The sequence below is a fragment of the Sander vitreus genome, chromosome 2, assembly GCF_031162955.1.
Source record: "Sander vitreus isolate 19-12246 chromosome 2, sanVit1, whole genome shotgun sequence".
NCBI lineage: Eukaryota > Metazoa > Chordata > Actinopteri > Perciformes > Percidae > Sander > Sander vitreus.
In genome coordinates, this window is record NC_135856.1 from 19,569,482 (window position 1) to 19,591,724 (window position 22,243).

General features: G+C 40.6%; 2 protein-coding genes across 3 annotated transcripts; one reads left to right on the plus strand and one right to left on the minus strand.

The window, feature by feature from the left end:
• Window positions 1-109: 109 nt before the first annotated feature.
• lias (lipoic acid synthetase) lies at window positions 110-9,772 on the plus strand. The gene is made up of 11 exons (XM_078260079.1): window positions 110-273; window positions 536-711; window positions 2,195-2,288; window positions 2,871-2,951; window positions 3,332-3,488; window positions 3,592-3,649; window positions 3,749-3,877; window positions 6,135-6,280; window positions 6,364-6,434; window positions 6,533-6,644; window positions 7,965-9,772. The coding sequence occupies exons 1-11, from the start codon at window positions 190-192 to the stop codon at window positions 8,024-8,026; spliced, it is 1,170 nt and encodes a 389-aa protein (XP_078116205.1). The 5' UTR covers window positions 110-189; the 3' UTR covers window positions 8,027-9,772.
• ugdh (UDP-glucose 6-dehydrogenase) lies at window positions 8,990-22,092 on the minus strand. Of its 2 annotated transcripts, none has more exons than XM_078260057.1 (12): window positions 21,814-22,092; window positions 19,784-19,945; window positions 13,367-13,468; window positions 13,044-13,244; window positions 12,767-12,964; window positions 12,174-12,321; window positions 11,965-12,059; window positions 11,749-11,879; window positions 11,417-11,556; window positions 9,910-10,001; window positions 9,693-9,803; window positions 8,990-9,582 (listed from the first exon to the last, which is right to left on the minus strand). In XM_078260057.1, the coding sequence occupies exons 2-12, from the start codon at window positions 19,943-19,945 to the stop codon at window positions 9,472-9,474; spliced, it is 1,491 nt and encodes a 496-aa protein (XP_078116183.1). In that variant the 5' UTR covers window positions 21,814-22,092; the 3' UTR covers window positions 8,990-9,471. The 2 variants fall into 2 exon arrangements, with proteins under 2 accessions (XP_078116183.1, XP_078116192.1); XM_078260066.1 differs by having other exon boundaries at window positions 21,981-22,086.
• Between the last annotated feature and the right edge of the window lie 151 nt (window positions 22,093-22,243).

Consider the following 22,243-nt stretch of genomic DNA (forward strand, 5'->3'; position numbering starts at 1 on the left):
AATGTACTAGTTTAGCGCATTCAACTGATTTTGGAATTATCTATGAACGCCCCAACTTGATATATCTATGGGGCAAAGGAAGGTTTTTCTATCTTCCCATTGTGCGTACATTAAGTGAATGCAGCACCAGACCAAAGCAGCCGCTTGTCGAAGTTTGTTGCCAATGACAGTCGCCTGCTAGCTAAAGTCATGGCGCTGCTCAAACAAAGTTGTTGTGTAGCTGGCCGTTTCTCCACAAGCCATCTATGGCTGAGTCCCAGATGCATCCCACATGTAAGTATTTCCACTGCTCGAATATTCTCCAACTATCAAACACTGACGGTAGTGGATATCTATAACGGCTACCGTCTGGTGTAAGCCTGATCACGGGCCTTGAAGTACTTAGCTAACGTTATGTTTTGTAACTCAGCTGAAGTGACAGTAATGGCTGTTTATAACTTCCCAAATAAGTGGCATGGTGCACGGACTTGTAAACATTATCATAGTGTATGATTGTCCGAAGAGACTTGTGAAGCAGTGAGTCCTTGCTCTGCAGGTTTACACCAGCAGTCTGACAGCTGTGGAGAAATCCTCCTCAAACCGGGCTGACAGAAAGAAGGAGCTTCTGGGTGACGACGGGCCTGATCTACAAGACTTCATTTCGGGGGAATTATCGGAGAAAAACAAGTGGGAAGAGTACAGAGGCAACCTGAAGAGAGAGAAAGGAGAGAGGTGAAACGGCAGAGATATTGCAGCAGTGACAAAGTGTTTCAGTTTCCTATTTCATCTGTGAGTGTATCAGAAGGGTTCAAGGACCAGATCAGACCAAGCCTTATCCACCAGACTGTGCTGAATTGAATCCCCTGATGTCTAATAAGTGGCATAGCTGTCATACTTTTAAGGGAAATTGTTCAATGTTGCATGCTACCCAGGGAGATCCTCATCCATCTTGTCTGACATTTGCAGTGTGAAGTAGTAATAATAGTAATGATTTATGTTTTACTTAAAGTGTAATCAGTTTGCCCTATTTTAAGCCAGCTGGCCCACCTCTGCTGTAAAGCACTGCAGGACACCCTGCCTTTACATTAGATCCCTACTGTTGCAAAAGCTTAATTGATTCACTTGAATCTGTTTTATTTTACCAGGAATTGATTAGACCACACAAACTTGTCATAGAAAGAGACAAGTAACAGTAAACAAACAGAATACAAAACTGTAACGAAATGAGCAAACAGTAAGAATACATGTAAATACTACATAATGATATATGCTTGTATGTACATTATGTGTGCATCTGTACACTAGGTATTGTTTGTATTGCATTAGAGACCCAAATCAACTTTATTGGCCAAGTATGTGTACAAATACAAAGAATTTGACTCTGGTTGTAAGTTGCTCTCGATTTACAGGAATATAGCAATAGACATACCTGTATAGCTACAAACAAGAACAACAAGCTGAACAAAGATGGGTAATAAAAAAAGTAAACAGAACTATTATGTACATACAAGTAGGAGAAAAAAAAAAAAAGTTTGTGTATGTCATTAAATGTATTCACTGATTCATCATGGAAGACCAAATGTAGTAAACCTCACAGGCCAGCCAGTTCCTGCTTATCAGGCAAATGTTAATACAGAAAAAAACCTCAACCTCACAGGTGCCCCCCACAACAGCCCATACTACAGTCTTCGCCCTTTTGAGTGAACCCCTAATATATACAAACACCCATAATACATACAAAGTCAAGTGTTCTGTAGTGGATGTGGGGTGTATCAGGGTGACACAATCTACACTACACTTTACAGAGGATAGTGATGTGTAGTTTTAGTTCTAAGAGATTGTAATTGTTTTCATATGATAGTGGGCTGACTGAGCAGCAATTTTTCATGTTTGTTTCCTCACCTTGAAGTTTTACTGCTGTATTAAAAAGGGCAAAGCAAATCACAGTATGATAAGAACTCGCTAAGGTAACTATCCCTTTTTAATATTTCATTTTGGGCAATGTTGCATTTTGTTCAGTAGGACATCGTTATGGTTTTAAATGACATTTAAATTACATTACATACATGAATCCTTTATCTATAAAATGTTTTTTTCTGTTGAATTTTCTCAAAAGCTACAGTGACATACAGTGCATACATACAGTGATAAAAGATTGTATCCACATCTTCTACACCTACAGTGGTGAATGACTCTGCTGCTGTTTTTGTGACAGGCTGCGCCTTCCCCCATGGCTCAAGACGGAGATCCCCATTGGAAAAAACTACAACAGGCTGAAGAACACTCTGAGAGACCTGAACCTGCATACAGTGAGTTGTGTAGACAGGTGACAAGTTAAAGGAATAGTCTGCGTAAGTGAGTGGAGAAATGCAGATGCTTAAAAAATGAGGAGGGGGCATTGACATTAAAAATGTTTAGTTCCACCTGTACCCTTTGATGTAATGGTCACAACAAATCCATTCAATGTTATTTTATTTGTTATATTTAACTAACTTTATTTATACTTATCAGAGCTTAAACATTAGAACATGCAAGGGGGAGACACAAAAGTTATGTTAACTTGATGTTGTTATGTTAACTTGATTGTATGAAAGAAGATTCTTTTTTTTAAATTTTTTTATTTTTTTACATTGTTCATGAAAGCAGAATAGTTGTTAGCTTGTATTGAATTTTGACTCATGCCATTTTGAAACCCATACGCAAAAGAAATACTTGCTTCAACTGTATCCTTCAAATACATGGGCTTAAGTGATATAGTGTGTTTTCCCTTGAAACTACTTTCTTATCAGACTAATATGTCTGATAAATACTTCTGACACTGAAGACAAGTCCAATAAACATGTCAGTCAGTTCTTGTGCATTTTTAAGACTCTGTGTCTGTCTTTTCTCAGGTGTGTGAGGAGGCCAGGTGTCCTAACATTGGGGAATGCTGGGGAGGAGGAGAGTACGCCACAGCCACAGCCACCATCATGGTAATCCTCCTGGCACACTGTGACTGATTTTCACTGACCGTTATAGAAAAGCACACTTTCTGTGGGAGACAAAAAAGGCACTTTGATATTATCTCTGTGCCTAGTAAATATGTACGTGTCTGCACAAGCTAAAATATTCCAAAAAAGAAAAAAAAAATCATATTTATTGCTTTAGGAAGTGCTTCCAGTTTCACATAATTTTATAAATATATGTAAAATCCATAACCCACACATTTTAATAAAACTATACCTGCTGCTTGTGTATTAGTAACATATCACAAGAGATACATTTCTGTACAGATTATTTGCTCCAGTCCTATGACATACATACTGTATACTAACTAAGTTTTTTTTCCCCCCCTGCTCTCTTTTATATGTAGCTGATGGGGGACACATGTACCCGTGGGTGCAGGTTCTGCTCCGTAAAGACCGCCCGTCGACCTCCACCTCTGGACCCAGACGAGCCCTACAATACAGCCAAGGCCATCGCTGCCTGGGGACTGGACTATGTTGTTCTCACCTCAGTCGACAGAGATGGTAACGTCTCCTTAAATATACCTAATTCTTCCCAGGTGTGACTTTACACCATTTAAAAGGTTTACAAAAAATTTAAATATACACAAATTCTCTCCCCCCCCAGATATTGCTGATGGAGGAGCAGAGCACTTTGCTAAAACTGTCTCCAACCTAAAAGAAAGGTACAGTATAATCTCCTATTGCTTTTGGATTCATTGGGTGTTTGTATCTTAATATCTGTGCAACATAACAAACAAGCACTTTTGTCATCCTCATTTTAGGGACTCTCAGATCCTGGTTGAATGTCTGACCCCTGATTTTCGTGGTGACCTGGCAGCAGTAGAGAAGATCGCCCTATCAGGGTTGGATGTGTATGCCCACAATGTGGAGACAGTGCGAGAGCTGCAAAGGTACTGACTGAGCCTAAACACATTGCATCTGTATTTTACCAGCTGTTATTATATTGGGTGTAATTCTTGTATAGGTTAGAAGCTGAGCATGTAATCTCTGTTTCAACATTAAGAAAAGCCTGAAGGCTTTGACTTCATCAGCTCGTCAGTCTCATTTTAGTGGCTTCTGATCAGCCACCAAGCCAAAGAATGTCAGGGTTTTTGAATAATGAGAACATCTCTTGTAAATGCATCATTAGAAAAGTTTAAAAGTCACCTATCACATGCTCTAATGTAAATACAGACTTTACAGCTTGTGTCCATACATGCACAAGCTGACTGGTATAAAATCTGATTTATATTTTAAAAAATACTGTATGTAGTGTGTGTGTGTAGTTGTTTTACTCTACTTGGTTACAACTCCGCCACAAGAGGAAAGCCAGTTAGTCATAGGCAGGAGGACAGTAAATGCACACACTGACCAGCAGGGGGCACATCACATGCAGAGTTTTACATGTACAGGTGCTGGTCATATAATTAGAATATCATGAAAAAGTTGATTTATTTCAGTAATTCCATTCAAAAAGTGAAACTTGTATAATGTATACATTCATTCCACACAGACTGATATATTTCAAGTGTTTATTTCTTTTAATTTTGATGATTATAACTGACAATTAATGAAAACCCCAAATTCAGTATCTCCGAAAATTAGAATATTGTGACAAGGTTCAATATTGAAGATACCTGGTGCCACACTCTAATCAGCTAATTAACTCAAAACACCTGCAAAGGCCTTTAAATGGTCTCTCAGTCTAGTTCTGTAGGCTACACAATCACGGGGAAGACTGCTGACTTGACAGCTGTCCAAAAGACGACCATTGACACCTTGCACAAGGAGGGCAAGACACAAAAGGTCATTGCTAAAGAGGCTGACTGTTCACAGAGCTCTGTGTCCAAGCACATTAATAGAGAGGCGAAGGGAAGGAAAAGATGTGGTAGAAAAAAAGTGTACAATTGTGAAACAAAACCCATTCAAAAATGTGGGGGAGATTCACAAAGAGTGGACTGCAGCTGGAGTCAGTGCTTCAAGAACCACCACGCACAGACGTATGCAGGACATGGGTTTCAGCTGTTGCATTCCTTGTGTCAAGCCACTCTTGAACAAGACACAGCGTCAGAAGCGTCTCGCCTGGGCTAAAGACAAAAAGGACTGGACTGCTGCTGAGTGGTCCAAAGTTATGTTCTCTGATGAAAAGTAAATTTTGCATTTCCTTTGGAAATCAAGGTCCCAGAGTCTGGAGGAAGAGAGGAGAGGCACATAATCCACGTTGCTTGAAGTCCAGTGTAAAGTTTCCACAGTCAGTGATGGTTTGGGGTGCCATGTCATCTGCTGGTGTTGGTCCACTGTGTTTTCTGAGGTCCAGGGTCAACGTAGCCGTCTACCAGGAAGTTTTAGAGCACTTCATGCTTCCTGCTGCTGACCAACTTTATGGAGATGCAGAACAGGACTTGGCACCTGCACACAGTGCCAAAGCTACCAGTACCTGGTTTAAGGACCATGGTATCCCTGTTCTTAATTGGCCAGCAAACTCACCTGACCTTAACCCTATAGAAAATCTATGGGGTATTGTGAAGAGGATGATGCGATGCGCCAGACCCAACAATGCAGAAGAGCTGACTCCATGCCATGCCGCATTGCTGCAGTAATTCAGGCAAAAGGAGCCCCAACTAAGTATTGAGTGCTGTACATGCTCATACTTTTCATGTTCATACTTTTCAGTTGGCCAACATTTCTAAAAATCCTTTTTTGTATTGGTCTTAAGTAATATTCTAATTTTCGGAGATATTGAATTTGGGATTTTCATTAGTTGTCAGTTATAATCATCACAATTAAAAGAAATGAACATTTGAAATATATCAGTCTGTGTGTGTGATGAATGAATATAATATACAAACTTCACTTTTTGAATGGAATTACTGACATAAATCAACTTTTTCATGATATTCTAATTATATGACCAGCACCTGTATATAATACTTAATTCAATACATTGTACACATTTCCTCCAGGGCAGTATTTCAGGCTCACAAATGGGTTCTTGCTTTAACCCCTGCACATCAGAGCCATTTCTGTTAGTATGGGGAAGACACACTGTAGAAGTGTTTGATTGTTAATTGTTTATGGTTATCTGGGTATACATTTTAAGTATAGGGGTACATTTTTACCTTTTTGATTATTTCAACCCGGGTGTCTCTCTGTCCCATCTGTTTGCAGGTTCGTGCGTGACCCCAGAGCGAACTTTGACCAGTCTCTGAGTGTCCTGAAGCACGTTAAAAAGGTCAAACCAACTGTGCTCACCAAGACTTCCATCATGCTGGGACTGGGCGAGACTGACCAACAGATACTCAACACCTTGACTGGTGTGTACACATAGGCATACTTCCAGTAATTGTGACACAAAATACAACAATTTCCTGACCACACTGTTTTGGTGATGTTGCAGAGTTGCGAGAGGCAGGGGTGGACTGTCTAACACTGGGCCAGTACATGCAACCCACTAAACGCCACCTAAAGGTAACATATTACACTTTATGCAGTATTTCCACATTTACTTAGAAAAATGCACATTTGGTAAATTATTGCACATGGTGACAATGTGTGTTTGGGTCTAGGTGGAGGAATATGTCACTCCAGAGAGGTTTGCCCACTGGGAGAAAGTTGGGAATGATATGGGATTCATGTACACAGCCAGTGGGCCACTGGTGCGATCTTCCTACAAAGCAGGTGAGAAACACACCCTGCACAGTTTTAACACGCACAAGTTATGGATGGCCCAATTTATCCCACAGGGCGACTTTATTTTATTCTACAATTACAGAATATTCAGATTCAGCTGAAACTCATTAAAAGTGAATCAGTGCATAAAGTGCATTATTTCTGCCACTGTTCATCACACCCCCAACCGGCATCGTCAGACACCGCCTACCAAGAGTCTGGGTCTGTCCGAGGTTTCTTCCCAAAAGGGAGTTTTTCCTCGCCACTGTCGCAATAGCTACAACTAATGCTTGCTCTTGAGGGAATTATTGTAATTGTTGGGGCTTTGTCTTACTCTGTCTGTAAAGTGTCTCGAGATAACTCTTGTTATGATTTGATACTATAAATAAAACTGAATTGAATTGAAATTAAAGACTGCAACAGCAGCATTAAGGGTCAATTCACCCAAATTGGAACAAAATATATTTTCTCACTTATTAAAATGCAAATTATTTGTGTGGCTATGAAGTAAGTGTGAGAACATGCATTTTTTTTTTTTTTTTTTTCCAAGTTGGGTGAACTGACCCTTTTTGCTTTTTAGCTTAATTTACCTTAACTGAACAGTTTGGGAGTCATTGGAATGGTTATATGACTTTTTTCGAGTTGAATGGTGGTCGTCTCGCTTCCCCCTAGCGCCTGTGAGCGGAAAAACCACCCTTGCAACTTTCGGACTGCGAGCCGCCGGCCTCAGCGTCAGGAAGTATCGCGTGATATCAGGTCTCGCGATGTAACGAATTGCTTCATGGCACTGCACACATACGCCCATTCAGGAACCGGCTGGCAAGGTAGCGATGGAGTTTTTCATACTATCGTCATGGCTGAGCCGGCAAAAAAGAAACGGAAAGCTAGGAAAGCGTTGTCGGAGGAACGGAGAAAGAGGAAACGGTAGACTGACCGAGCGAGGAGTCAGACACAAAATAAACAAGTAGGAGCTGCCAAATGTCTATTCCGAAGCTGTAGGGGGGGGCTCTATAGAGAAACCTGCGAGACAACAGTGAAGAAATGGCCCAAACTGCATAGCGCCCCTTTGAATTGGTATGCAGTGATCAAGACTTTAGTTTTCAAACAGAGCTCTTTTAAGCACATCACAATCATGTGAAACTGAAATAGGTCAGGTGTTGGTCACGGCTTACATCTAGCCAGTGCTATATTGCCACAGCATACATTAATATATATATCAAAAAACTTAATAGAAAACATAATGGACAACAAGGTAAATGCATTTGTTCATTTAGTTCATATGAGTCAGACACAATACATATTTTTCTAATCTGTCATTTCTCTTTACAGGGGAGTTCTTCCTGAAGAATCTACTGAAGAAGAGAAAAGCAGAAGTCACTATAGCAGAATGAAAAGCACCAAACCAGCAGCTTTCTCCCTTTAGTCTCGTCCTTACTGTACCTATAACTATACACAATAACCGTGACAAAATCAGCGTTTACTCCTGCTGTACCATAACACATCATTGTAACCTGTAGCACAGGAAAAAACCTTTACCAAACTTAATATGCAACATATTAACAACCTGGGGTAACAAGAGGGCAGGTAGCATTACGTGAGTACAGAAGTGACATTAGCAAAACCTCACGTAAGTACAGGGACCATTCTGTTCCTTTTCATGCACGTTCTCCACCTTTCACCTGCGACGGCCCAAAGGTCGAACGTCTTAGTGAGAGGACATCAAAGACAACAAGCAGCAGTTAAGAGGCCTGCAGATATGTAGATAAACTACAGACTCTGTCCACGTACCCCTGCCAGGAGAAAATACAGCCTAGTGATAGCAGCTGTAATTTGCTGTCTCTGCACCTCAAGGGCCCCTAAATCAAATCCACCGTGAACTCCCTCCCCTCAGGGGCCCTGGACTTCAGGTAGAGAGCGACTGATCTTTAACCATGAGCTCTTTGATGTCTGCTGCTTCAGGACTGATTTAATGAAGTGTTTAAGGGAGTCTCTTGTTTTGGTCTATGGCTTCTTGCAGTGGCTTAAATTTCAAACAAATCTGTTAGCTGAAGACTTGTAACACTGTTGAACGCTGTTTTAAATTTCTACTACATTAGAAAAAATACAATTTAAGCCCAAGTTGGCCTTTTGTTAGGTACAGAAGTATAGAAAGAGGTACTTTTGATATCCGTATCAGATAAAAAGCCAATTTGGGCTCAAACTCCCTTTCTAATAATTTAAACTTTACACTTGTACAAGAAAGATGTGCATTTATTTTGCAGATTGTTTAGACAAAACAAATCTTTAAAATGTACATTTATATTTAAAGAATTAAAACTCAGTCGACATTTTCTGGAATTATCAACAGGCACAAATTGAGGACACATCACATTTTATTGCATCTCCATTTTTAGTAAACAGTCAATGATACATAGAACAAATACCAGTAAGATTAATAAAAATATTTTTTAAAAATAGTATAAAATTGTTTTGCAATTTAGCAACACTACTTGATTATCTAGTAAATATTGTCAAAGTAGACTCACAATAAAAGTGTTCATTTGGAATAGACGGTGCATCTATGGCTGCATCTGAAATGTTTGGTTGACAAATGAAATGTATAAAATGAACCATTTGATGGTTTATCACTAAACATCTTCCAAAGATTCAAACACATTCATGGATCACATTCACACTATATTGGACTAAAGGCTCAACTTCTTCCCCTCAGACCCACTGCAGGGGAGCAGTTAGTCACACGGTTTTGGCCTTTTTCGATAATTAGGCATGTACCAGCAATAAAAAGATTAAGAGAGGAATGTGTTGCATGTTGTGTATGAGGAGCTGAAGGGAGTTTTTAGACTTTGGCTTTCTTGGTGGGAGGTTCACTGGCAGCGATGCGAGGACAAGCAGCTGCCGGAGTGTAGGGAATTCGTGTTGCGATCACTTTCTTACCGATGGTCTCGATCTGTGGACAGAAAAAGCAGCAAAATGATAGAAGTCAGTTCACCAACTTTGATTTTGTATGAGGTGTATGTAATGTGCATTGTGTGGTGTGTTTTATTTCTGTCTGCTCACCTGGAAGCCAATGTTCTGGAGGTGAGGGTGGAGGTGGTCCAGCACTCTGCGACCATCAAATATAAAGGCCGGCTTCAGCATCTTCTTGTAAATCTTTTCATAGTCCAGCTCCTATGGTGGAATTTGAGGGTTATGATGACTTAAAGGTTGTTGTTTTTTTTATTCCAAAATGGAAGCAATTTATAAATATGGTAGGAAAACAATGTGTGATTGTGACCTTAAACATGTCCCACTCAGTGCAGATGACCAATGCGTGTGCACCCTGGCAGGCCTCGTAAGGGTCTGAGGTCACAGTCACCAGCTCCGACACTAAGAAGAAGAAGAAAACAGTGAAGAGTTGCAGGTTCTCATCTCAGCTAGTTATAAGTACAGCATAGCATTCAAGAGAAGAAATGACAAATGAATGAAATGTTTTTATCTTTAAAAACATTCAAAACAAACCATTCAGCTATGTGTCAATTAAAATACATCAGGAATGACTGGGAACTACTTTTTGTCATGTGCATTTTGGATTTGCACATTTTTGGTATTTTATAGTGCTGTCAGTTAAACGCGTTAACGCAAACCCATTTTAACGGCGTCCATTTTTTTAATTGCGAGATGAACGTTCTTTTTGGCCTAGCAAACTTTGTAGTTTTTTTTCACATGCTGTTGCAACAACTAGTAACATTAGAAAAACTACAACGCCACACCGGATCTAGCTAGACCGGAAACAAAACAGGCACGCCGGACACACTTGTTTGGGCTTGCGAGCTGGCCAAAGAGTAGTAGGCTAACGTTACGTTTTGAGTGGATGGCGGTTGCGAGACGCCGAAATGGATGCCAATAAGATTCTGAATGGAAAGTTTACTTTTAAAAAGTTGCCAAATGGTTCCATTGACAAGACCAAAGTGATTTGTGTGTTTTGTCGTTGTGAACTGAGCTATCATCGCAGCACGTCCAGTCTGAAATACCACTTGATGGCCAAGCACACAGCTGATGCCAATTCTCCGCCCCCTCGTCAAAGCCGTTGCATTGTGTGAGAGATTATTTGCTCCAAGTGTGAATGTTAGTGTGAAACTGAACACTACAGTATGCCAATGTTGTTTTCAATAACAAAACATTTGCACAAAGCAAGCCGATCCACTTGTCCATGTTGATAAGAGCATTAAAATGAGAAAAAAAGAAATAAATAATGGGACAAAAAGAAATCAAGGGACATTTAGAATAGATAAAAAATGTGCGATTAAATGCGAGTTAACTATGACATTAATGCGATTAAATATTGTAATCGTTTGACAGCACTAGTATTTTATATTTGTCCCATACCAACAATTTCCTTCAGGATACAAAAAAAGTTCTAAATTAAGCCATTTTTAGGAGCTGGGACCGCTGAATTATTTGGCATTTTTCCTAAACCTGACTAAAATATTTTGTGGGTGGTACTGGAAGCAATTCTAATCCAATACACTTTTTTTTTTTTTTTTTTTTTTACAAATTCAGTGAACATCTCACAGTCTGCTTGCTGTCCGTCTGTGTGTGCACTGAAAAATTAAGTACAGCCATGTAACCACTGACCATGCAATCACAGCCTTTGGTTCATGTCTTCCCTATTCTTTCTCTCACCCCATTTCCTGTACACTCTGCTATATCTAAAGGCAATTACATTCCCAAAAATATTTACTAAGTATTTTACTAAAAAGAAACTTTGCAGAAATGCATATGAAATGCGTAAGAACACCCACCTCTTTCTGGGTTGTCCTCTGAGATGTTGGGCTGGGAGAGGTCATGAATTATTTGTTCCTTGAGAACTTTGGGGTCGTAGATGAACAGCTTGGCTCCCTCATCCATCAGATACTTAGAGATGTAGATACTGGAAGACTCCCTGGAGTTGCGACACACACACGCATAAATACACACACAAATACACACACACACACATACATAAATACACAGTATGTTTGCAGGAGTAAAGTGTGATCGTACAAATAATCAACATAAGGCTGTTGAAAAATAATATAGAAGAAAATAACAGCGGTGACAAATGGATACAAGGATGTGATGAAATGAGACTAACCTTGTGTCACCTGTGTCTTTTTTGAAGGAGAAGCCCAGCAGAGCAAGCTTTTTACCAGTAACAGTGTTGAAGAGGCAGTCAATAATCCTGCAGGCAAACCGCCGCCTTTGGTACTCATTCATGTCGATCACCTGAGAAAATCACAAACGGATTAGAGAAGGCGAATACAACGAGCAGAGAAAAATGAGGTGCTACTGTGTGCGGTGTAGTTCTCACCTGCTGCCAGTAGGAGGCTACTTCAGGCAGGTTGAGGGCCTCGCACAGGTACACCAAATTCAGCACGTCCTTCTGGAAACAGCTTCCACCAAAACCTGACCAGGGCGTTAAAGAAACAAAGAGATAGAAGGCATCACTTAATCTGTGTTTTAATGAATACAACTTTACATAAAAGCTCACTTTAAACATCTTTTGGATGCGTTTCTTACCTACGCTGGCTTTGAGAAACTTGCTGCCTATTCTCTGGTCCATACCAATTGCCTTGGCAACCTCCTCCACATCGGCCCCGGTGGCCTCACAGAGAGCACTGATACTGTTGATGCTGCTGATGCGCTGTGCCAGGAATGCATTGGCTGCCTACACAAGCACACATTACTTTTTTGGTTAGACTGTACTTCTGACAACTACAAAATGGTAAAGGCCACACAAAGGAAACAATTAGTAATAAGTTAGTCAGGGCAAATTAATCAGCAACTATTCTGATAACCAATTGTTTTAGTCATTCTTCAACCAAAAGTACCAAACATTTCCTGGTTCAAGCTTCTCAAATGTGAGTTTGATTACTTTTCTTTGTCATATAAGATAGTAAACTGAATATCTTTGGGTTATGGACTATAGCCAGAGAGTTTTTGAGGCCGATATAGTTATCAATATCTGGGAGTGTAAAAAAAAAAAAAAGTGTATTTAAACATAAACACATAACAATCATTTTATAACAAAATTATCAATTAATTGAGACAATCATAAAATTAAATTAAATTGAAACAATGAAAATGATTGTTAGTTTCCGCCCTACACTCACCAGTTTGGACAGCTCGGACGACCACGTGTTGGTGGTGATGATGCGTGCTTTGGGGACCCAGTGTTCATAGACGGCACACAGCGCTCTGATTGCCCTTTGACCTTCGGCTGTTTCGTCTCCACCAATCAGGACGCGGTCTGGCTCCTTCAGATCGCGCACTGCTGTTCCTTCTGCGAGGAACTCTGGGTTGGACAGCACCTGAAGCAGCGGCACGACGACTTTAGAAACTTGCAGAACAACAGATATCAGCGTTTCATTCTTATTCAATAATACACACTTGTAGGTTGAGGCTGGGCTTGGTGTTGGCATCAAATATCCGCCTAATGCTCTCAGCAGCTCGAACCGGGACGGTGCTCTTCTCTGTGACAATCTTGTAACCATCCGATACCTCCACAATCCGTCGGGCACACGCCTCGATGAACTTAAGATCAGCCGCACGACCCTTCCCCATCCCATAGGTCTTAGTTGGGGTGTTCACCTGTGGGTGGAAGTACAACCACTCCCATGAATTCATTTATGCGTCATAAATGTCATATTTATATCTGACGCTGGTCAAACTGTGCGTCGGGAAGTGGGCGAGGGGTTAACTGATGGACTCACCGAGATAAAGACGAGGTCTGCGTCCCTGATGGCTGAGTCTATGTCTGTAGAGAAAAACAAATTTCTCCCTCTGCATGATTCAACCACCTCTTTCAGACCCGGCTGGAGTGGGAGGAAGAGGGGAAAACCAGACAGGGAAGGTGTGTCAGTCAATGTGTAGGAAAAACATGACACAAACAGTTCTAATGTAATACAACTTCTCAATGACTAGTCAGTTAACTGCCCTTCAGTCATGATGATGTAATGCCTTGTGGTCGTGGTTGACATAGAGAAGTTGCGACACAGAGCAATCTGGAACTAATTTATGTTTCATTTATCCCACCATCGGAGTATTGTTGTAAAAAAAAAAAAACATTGGCTGGAGCAGTTGCCTAGCTTCATCTACTTTTTCCAACACTGTTAAAAGTTGTTAAAACCTAGCCTAGAAATCTAGACGCACCCTAGTGGCAGCAAATTTATTTTGCAGCCGGGGGTCTAGGCACTCTCCGTTGACTTGCGAGCTGGAAAAAACCAGAGTGATAGAGAAAGACAGAGTGGCGACACTCCCATTGGACTCCGTTGTACGCTTTAAATGTGCACATGACAATTATTCACTTCAACGATACATGAATTCATTTTAATGAATTAATAAACCCCTGGACTGTAATATTTCAGATGTTCAAAACTTTGTGCACATTCAAAATATAACTCATCTGTGCTCTCTGAGATTTGGAGGAGTCGTGATATTTTGAGAAAAACAAAGTTATAATAGGCTATTACAAGAATAAAGTCACAATATTTCTGAAAATAATCTACCTGCGTCATAGTCTGCTGTGCATTACGTGATTGCTCTGCTGATACGGTAGATCTCAGACCTTCTGACAGACTCGAGCCCCGTTTGGGTCTCTGGTCTCTGAATGAGAGAAAGTTTAGGGAAGTGGCTGTACGTTGCTCTACATCGGGGGTGGGAAACCGAAACTACTGCAGAAATTCACGGAGCACAAACGGGACATCTACCGCAGCATGCCCACAGCAGTAGGGCTGAGCGTATCGATCTAAATATCGATAGTATCGATACCAAATGAGGATTGGTATCGGATCGATACTGTCATGATGAGATCGAAACGGTTGTTGCAGTTTCTCTCCGAGTTCATGCGAGCACAGCGTCTCTCCAAGTCTGTGCGCAGTGTGCAAACAGCACAGCGTCGCTCTGCTCTGCTCTGCTGGAGAGTCAGAATAGTGAGAGAAGCCCATGATGATTTTTTTTGTAGTGTTGTTTATATTGTTATATTCATATTTATACATTGTGGCTTTTGTTTACTTATTTTGCACAACTGACTATTTTTCACAGATATCTGTGTAATGGAAGGTATTTTTGGTTGTGTTGTTGACTTTGTTATATTTAGTTATATTATTTTATTATTTTTATACCGTTACATTGTTTTATATTGTTCTAGTTAGTAAATAAAAACATTTAGATTTGCCTAAAATCTTTGTCCTGTGTTTTATCATAATCAACTAACTAAAGGCAAAATCACAAAATTATTCAATGATCGTGACGTTACAAGTGAAAAGTATCGTATCGATATCGGCGATACTAGCCCTGTATTTACTTGGTATCGGATTGATACCAAAATTCCCAGTATCGCCCACCCCTACACAGCAGAGCGCGTCCTTTATAAACCTGAAGCTGCACAGACCATGGAAGGTGCGCTGTAGCAGCTCCGTGGTCTATGCCACTGCTTGTCTCTGTTTTTACAGCGAGAGTGGACACTAAGCGACGCACAGGTCTGCTTCAGAGCTCCGTGTGTTTGGGAAAAGTGCTTTATTTGTGTGGTGTATGATTTTACTGCTTTCATGGGAGCTCATCCTCTCTCTATGTGAGCTCAGCTCCCACGTAATTCGAACCCTGTTTATCAGAGGCCCTTTATGATGCATATACTGATCTTTATTTGTATGTGTGCAGAGCGTAATTATATATATTTTTTATCTTGGTAGCCGACCGATTGCCTGCTAGTTTGTTAGCTTGTTAGCTCGTTTATTAGCTTTGAAGGTATCGCTACACCAACAATTACAAAGTTCAGTAGTGAATCTCTGACAACTTTTATTTAGTTAGTTATTGATGTTGGATTACTAGGCTCATTAAGGTTAATTAAGGACGGGTTTTATTTAGGTTTTATCTGCTGAACCTGACGGTGTTAGCTAGTCAGCTGAGTACTGTGTGTCTAGAAAGGTTGCGTTTGTTTAATTAGCTAGCTATACCCTTAAAAGGGCTGTTGGATTACATGTATGACTACAAATGATTCCACACAAAAAATATCAGTAAGTGACATATGACAATGACATAAGTTTAAATATGAAAAAAGTATTAAGGCAAATTTCACAGTTGTGTCACTGTCGATTTAACGTTATTTAACGAAGTTCAATAATTGCAACATCTTTCCAGAAGTCAACAAGTAATCGTGTTAAATTATCGTGATTTCAATATTGACCGAAATAATTATGATCATATTTCTTTCCATATTCGAGCAGCCCTAGCTGGTGCTGGCGACGGCTGCTGGTGGTGGCTGCTGGCTGCTGAAATAATAGGCAACTGGAGGCTGCGGACGGTGTGCCCGGGATGGAGAGGCCAAATACATCCATGGCAACCAGTAAGGTGTTCGGCAGTGGACTAGATGTTATCACCTTAGTTGAGGAAGTCTGCTGTGTTGAAATTGCCTTCTTAGGCCACGTCCACACGTACCAAAACAATCTTCTTCTTTTTTTACCCGTCTTCCCTGGATTCGTTTCAAGAATAGTTGCGTCCAAACGGATCCATTTGTAAATGACTCAACGCGCTACTCCATATTCCAGGCCTATATGCGGCGCTGTTTCTGCTACAGAAATTCACCAAAAACGGAGAAGAAGAACATCGTCACTTCCACTTTTCATCATAACATAACTAGACTATAACGTTCTTCTTAATATATCCATGGATTATGAGCAGTTCCTTTCCTTCTCCATACTCTTCTCTTCCCATCACTCTGGTACAAGTTGATCTTTGTCTCATCTGTCCATAGGATGTTGTTCCAGAAATGTGAAGGCTTTTTAGATGTTGTTTGGCAAACTCTAATCTGGCCTTCCTGTTTTTTGAGGCTCACCAATGGTTTACATCTTGTAGTGAACCCTCTGTATTCACTCTGGTGAAGTCTTCTCTTGATTGTTGACTTTGACACACATACACCTACCTCCTGGAGAGTGTTCTTGATCTGGCCAACTGTTGTGAAGGGTGTTTTCTTCACCAGGGAAAGTATTCTTCGGTCATCCACCACAGTTGTTTTCCGTGGTCTTCGGGTCTTTTGGTGTTGCTGAGCTCACCGGTGCGTTCTTTCTTTTTAAGAATGTTCCAAACAGTTGATTTGGCCACACCTAATGTTTTTGCTATCTCTCTGATGGGTTTGTTTAGATTTTTCAGCCTAATGATGGCTTGCTTCACTGATAGTGACAGCTCTTTGGCTCTCATATTGAGAGTTGACAGTAACAGATTCCAAATGTAAATAGCACACTTGAAATGAACTCTGGACCTTTTATCTGCTCCTTGTAAATGGGATAATGAGGGAATAACACACATCTGGCCATGGAACAGCTGAGCAGCCAATTGTCCCATTACTTTTGGTCCCTTAGAAAGTGGGAGGCACATATACAAACTGTTGTAATTCCTACACCGTTCACCTGATTTGGATGTAAATACCCTCAAATTAAAGCTGAAAGTCTGCAGTTAAAGCACATCTTGTTCGTTTCATTTCAACTCCATTGTGGTGGTGTATAGAGCCAAAAAAGATTAGGGTATTGTGTCGATGTCCCAATATTTATGGACCTGACTGTAATTCGAACCCTGTTTATCAGAGGCCCTTTATGATGCATATACTGATCTTTATTTGTATGTGTGCAGAGCGTAATTATATATATTTTTTATCTTGGTAGCCGACCGATTGCCTGCTAGTTTGTTAGCTTGTTAGCTCGTTTATTAGCTTTGAAGGTATCGCTACACCAACAATTACAAAGTTCAGTAGTGAATCTCTGACAACTTTTATTTAGTTAGTTATTGATGTTGGATTACTAGGCTCATTAAGGTTAATTAAGGACGGGTTTTATTTAGGTTTTATCTGCTGAACCTGACGGTGTTAGCTAGTCAGCTGAGTACTGTGTGTCTAGAAAGGTTGCGTTTGTTTAATTAGCTAGCTATACCCTTAAAAGGGCTGTTGGATTACATGTATGACTACAAATGATTCCACACAAAAAATATCAGTAAGTGACATATGACAATGACATAAGTTTAAATATGAAAAAGTATTAAGGCAAATTTCACAGTTGTGTTTTTTTTTTACTGTTGATTTAACGTTATTTAACGAAGTTCAATAATTGCAACATCTTTCCAGAAGTCAACAAGTAATCGTGTTAAATTATCGTGATTTCAATATTGACCGAAATAATTATGATCATATTTCTTTCCATATTCGAGCAGCCCTAGCTGGTGCTGGCGACGGCTGCTGGTGGTGGCTGCTGGCTGCTGAAATAATAGGCAACTGGAGGCTGCGGACGGTGTGCCGGGGATGGAGAGGCCAAATACATCCATGGCAACCAGTAAGGTGTTCGGCAGTGGACTAGATGTTATCACCTTAGTTGAGGAAGTCTGCTGTGTTGAAATTGCCTTCTTAGGCCACGTCCACACGTACCAAAACAATCTTCTTCTTTTTTTTTTTTTACCCGTCTTCCCTGGATTCGTTTCAAGAATAGTTGCGTCCAAACGGATCCATTTGTAAATGACTCAACGCGCTACTCCATATTCCAGGCCTATATGCGGCGCTGTTTCTGCTACAGAAATTCACCAAAAACGGAGAAGAAGAACATCGTCACTTCCACTTTTCATCATAACATAACTAGACTATAACGTTCTCTTAATACATCCATGGACTATAATAACTTTCACCACTGCTCATTTTTATAAAGGCCACCGCAAGAAAACGTCTTTGTTTACATTGTATAATATGCTGTTGGATTGCTTTTTATTTTGCAATTCTGTCTGCCATCAGACATGATTGCAGCGCGCTAGCAGAGCTAACATTAGCGCGCTAACGCTGCTAGCTAACATCGGCAGTCAAACAAACATCAATGAGCCAATGTCTTTTTGATAATCTACACGTTTTTCTTGCAGTAGCCTTTCTACAATAAGCCGTGGTAAAAGTTACTATAATCCGTTCAAGGAGTTGATAAGCAGACAGATTAGCCAGCTAGTTGATAAGTTGTCTACTTTCACTTTATAAACAGCTAACCATAGCAGCTAACGTTAACGTTAGCTACATTGTTGCTGTAGCGGTCAGCTACTTTAGCGATTTTTAACGTTAGCTACATAACGTTAGCAATACATCTTGCTACCGGCAGAACAGAGGGAAGTGTCAGGGAGCAGAGACAAAGTATTTAGATGAAGTGAGCTGATTGAATCCTTACCCAGACATGTCAGAACAAACACGTTTGGACAGGCTAATACAAAATGTAAATAAACTAAACAAGTCCCCGTGACACAAAGGACAATACAAGACAGTAGCCTATTGCTACTCATGCTAACACGGACGTGAAGCTTTCCCTCCAAAACTTAAAAACTTATCTATACATAGCTTTCAGTTGTCACTCTACCACTCCAAATGTAAAACTGACATTTACAAATATGCAATAAAAATCAAACAAGTACATGGGTATGTGTTTTTATTCATATTTACCATTCAATATTGCAATCGCTGCTGTCAGTCCCATAGTAGAACATGACAGCGCTGCGTGTGTTTGGAACTATACAGGCTTACATGAACCATGTGACCACCCCGCTAGCGAGATCAACGAGTGTCTCAACTCTTTACACCTCTATGGCTCTGGAAAAACCAAACTCTGGTCAGGCCAATCACATCGTGTATAGAGTCGGTAGGCGGGCTTATGGCTGCTGCTGCTGGGAACAGCAGTCTTCTTGGACTTGGAGTTAAGCTTTTCTTTGAGAAAAGAACGGCACTGAAATCATTCTTAAAAAAGGAAGATGTGTTCGGAGTTTTGCCGACCGGATACGGCAAAAGTTTAATCTAACAACTAGCTTCGCTACCTTCTTCGTTGCTCTGCCTGGTTGTAGCGCTATCCTATTGCGTGCAGAGGGAATTTGAAAGACAACCGTTTATCCCGCCCCTCGGATTGAGCCCCGTCAATGGTGAGTTCCCAGACCCAACATCTTGATGTGGGTCTGGCTTGTCAGGCTAGTTAAAACCGGCAACTACTTCAAGATATATGGGTTTCAAAAGTGAGATAAGAATGTAGAGGAAAACCCCTAATAAAATATGACCCACTGTTTGTTAAAGTGTTATTATTCATGCTATAATACCTTCAGCTGAGTTTCTTTGAACAAGTACATTGATATGATACCTCATATATGGGCAGAGTGTCCGAGTTCCAGGCTTTGATGCGGGACTCATTGACATCCACGACGGTCACTGTGATCTCTGGACACATGTTGGCGATCACACTACATGTTGGGCCTCCTACATACCCAGCACCAATGCAACAGATCTTCCTTATCTGAAACATCTGCAAATGTAAAGAGACAAGAGAATACAGAAAAAACATCTTAAATGAGAGAGTACATAAACATTTTACTACAGAAGTTTTAAATAACTTTGGTTTGGGTTTTTGAGGCCGGTAGTACTGATAAATATTGATTTGCTCTTAAAGGCAAGACTCCGTCCGAAATTTTACTTTCGTTTCTTTTGATTTTAACAATTTTGCACATCCTGCACTAAACCATTCAGCCTATTTTTTGTTAGTGTGAAACAGATATTTTGTATATACTTGTTTCTGTATTTATTGTTTACTTTATATTAATGTTAAATTTGTTTATGTACGCACCAACCACCAAGGCAAATTCCTTGTAAGTGTTACTTACTTGGCAATAAACCCTTTTCCGATTCTCATTTTTTTAAATTCCTGTTCTGTTAGTGCGCTGAAGCACAGAAGGGAGGGAACGGGATGAGGAGGAGGAGGGAAGAGCGAGCTAGTCTTCGTTTTGTTTGAAAATACTTTGAGCACCTTTAAACAAGTCTCCTGAATAGAAACGAGTATCTCTCTGTCCCCCGCCTCTGCCTGCTGCGCTGTGGACGTGTGTGCGTGCGTGCGAGAGAGAGAGAGAGAGAGAGAGAGAGAGAGAGAGAGAGAGAGAGAGAGAGAGAGAGAGAGAGAGAGAGACTGTGTGTGTCGGACGGCGAGCAGCAGGACACGCTTGTGGAGTTTAACTCCGAAAAGACAGTTAACCACAGGTTCCCGTTAATCTTATGATGGACATGTGTAGTGATATTTAAACAAACGAAATGTCAACGGCGAAAAAGCCTCTTATTTACGAGACCGGTCTGAGAGAACTCCAGCGACGAGCTAGCGGCCGGGGCAGGCGCCTGCTGGCTGTCGCCTCACTTCATGGAGCTTCTCAACTCCGAAAACTCTGAAGCAAATTGTCAATTCGGCATCAATTTTCGCAAGACTGCCTATATTCAAAATCTAAACAGTTAATGTCTCGCCTAAAATGTTGTCAGAAGTGAAATTAGTGATGAATAAGATGGCGAAAATTGTTAAAATGGTCCAGTTGTCTGTACCGGAAACCCGACCCTCGTTCACCTAGGTCCATATGCTGAAAAGGGAAAAGACCCTGCCCTGAAAAAGGAGCTTAAAGAGTTACAGAAACTTCGGCCAGAGGGACTTAAAAATCCCCAAATTGGTCCAGTCGGAACACGAGAAAAAAAGGGTTCTAGGAATTTTATGTTCTAGGAACTGCAAAAATCCCTCCGGTCGGAAAGCGTATAAGTTCTGCGCATACAACATGAATTGTTGAAAACAACTGGTAGATTAATTGATAATGAAAGTAATCATTCATTAGTTGCAACCTTGTTTAAAATTTAACAGTGCATTTCCATTCATCTGTTCATACATTTCACTGTGCTAAAAAGTGTCAACTTTAAAGAAGACGTCGATTTACTACGACGAGCAAAGCTCCATCAGAAAACGTAAGCTTGCTTTCTTTCTACAACTTTGATCTCTGTTTCTAAACCATCCTGTTCAAGCCTCCGAATGCCATGGCTCACCAACTCATCAGTGCTAGTCCCTATAGCTTACCAGTCGCACCGTTACAGCCTGGTAGAAAATAAAGAGCCTTTCATTGCAGCTCAGCCACGTCTTACAGAGATGAAAACGGACCTTTTATCCCAGATACCTTAGCTAGTTCACGTTAGCTGTGCTGCAGAGCAAGTGCCACTGTTTGTATGGTAACATTACGCACTGACAGGATCATAAGTACGCTAGTTTACCTCTTATTTCCTATTGGTGAGTGAGAGAACTAAACACAAGAAACAAATGAATGGACGTCTATAGTCAAGCAGCTAGCTAGCAACCGTGAGCTAACGTTACATTACCTCTGCCAACTCGACAGTCAGTCAACTTCAGGAAAGCGCAGATTATGTTAGCTCCTCTCTTTAACGTTAATGTGTCGAGCCTTCTGTTCCGGAGCCGGTGATCGGTTACAAACGATGTTAAATGTCTTTAACTAAAATGTAAACTAGTGCTCGACGAACAAACTCACAGCAGTAGCATTTCTCTCACAGCTGTCTCCTGCACTACCTTTACCTAAACTAAAAGGGTACGTAGTTCTTGTACACTACCACCTCAATCTTCATGAAACTAAGCAGCCCAGGAGACACTTCCGGTATGATATTTTCAGAGTAAAAGTACAACATGATTCAGGTTCCTCTCCCATTAATATAAAATATAAGCAACACTTTTCTGTATAACGCAAACCATTTTTACGCTGGTGGAGAAAGTATTCAGATACTTAAGTAAAAGTCC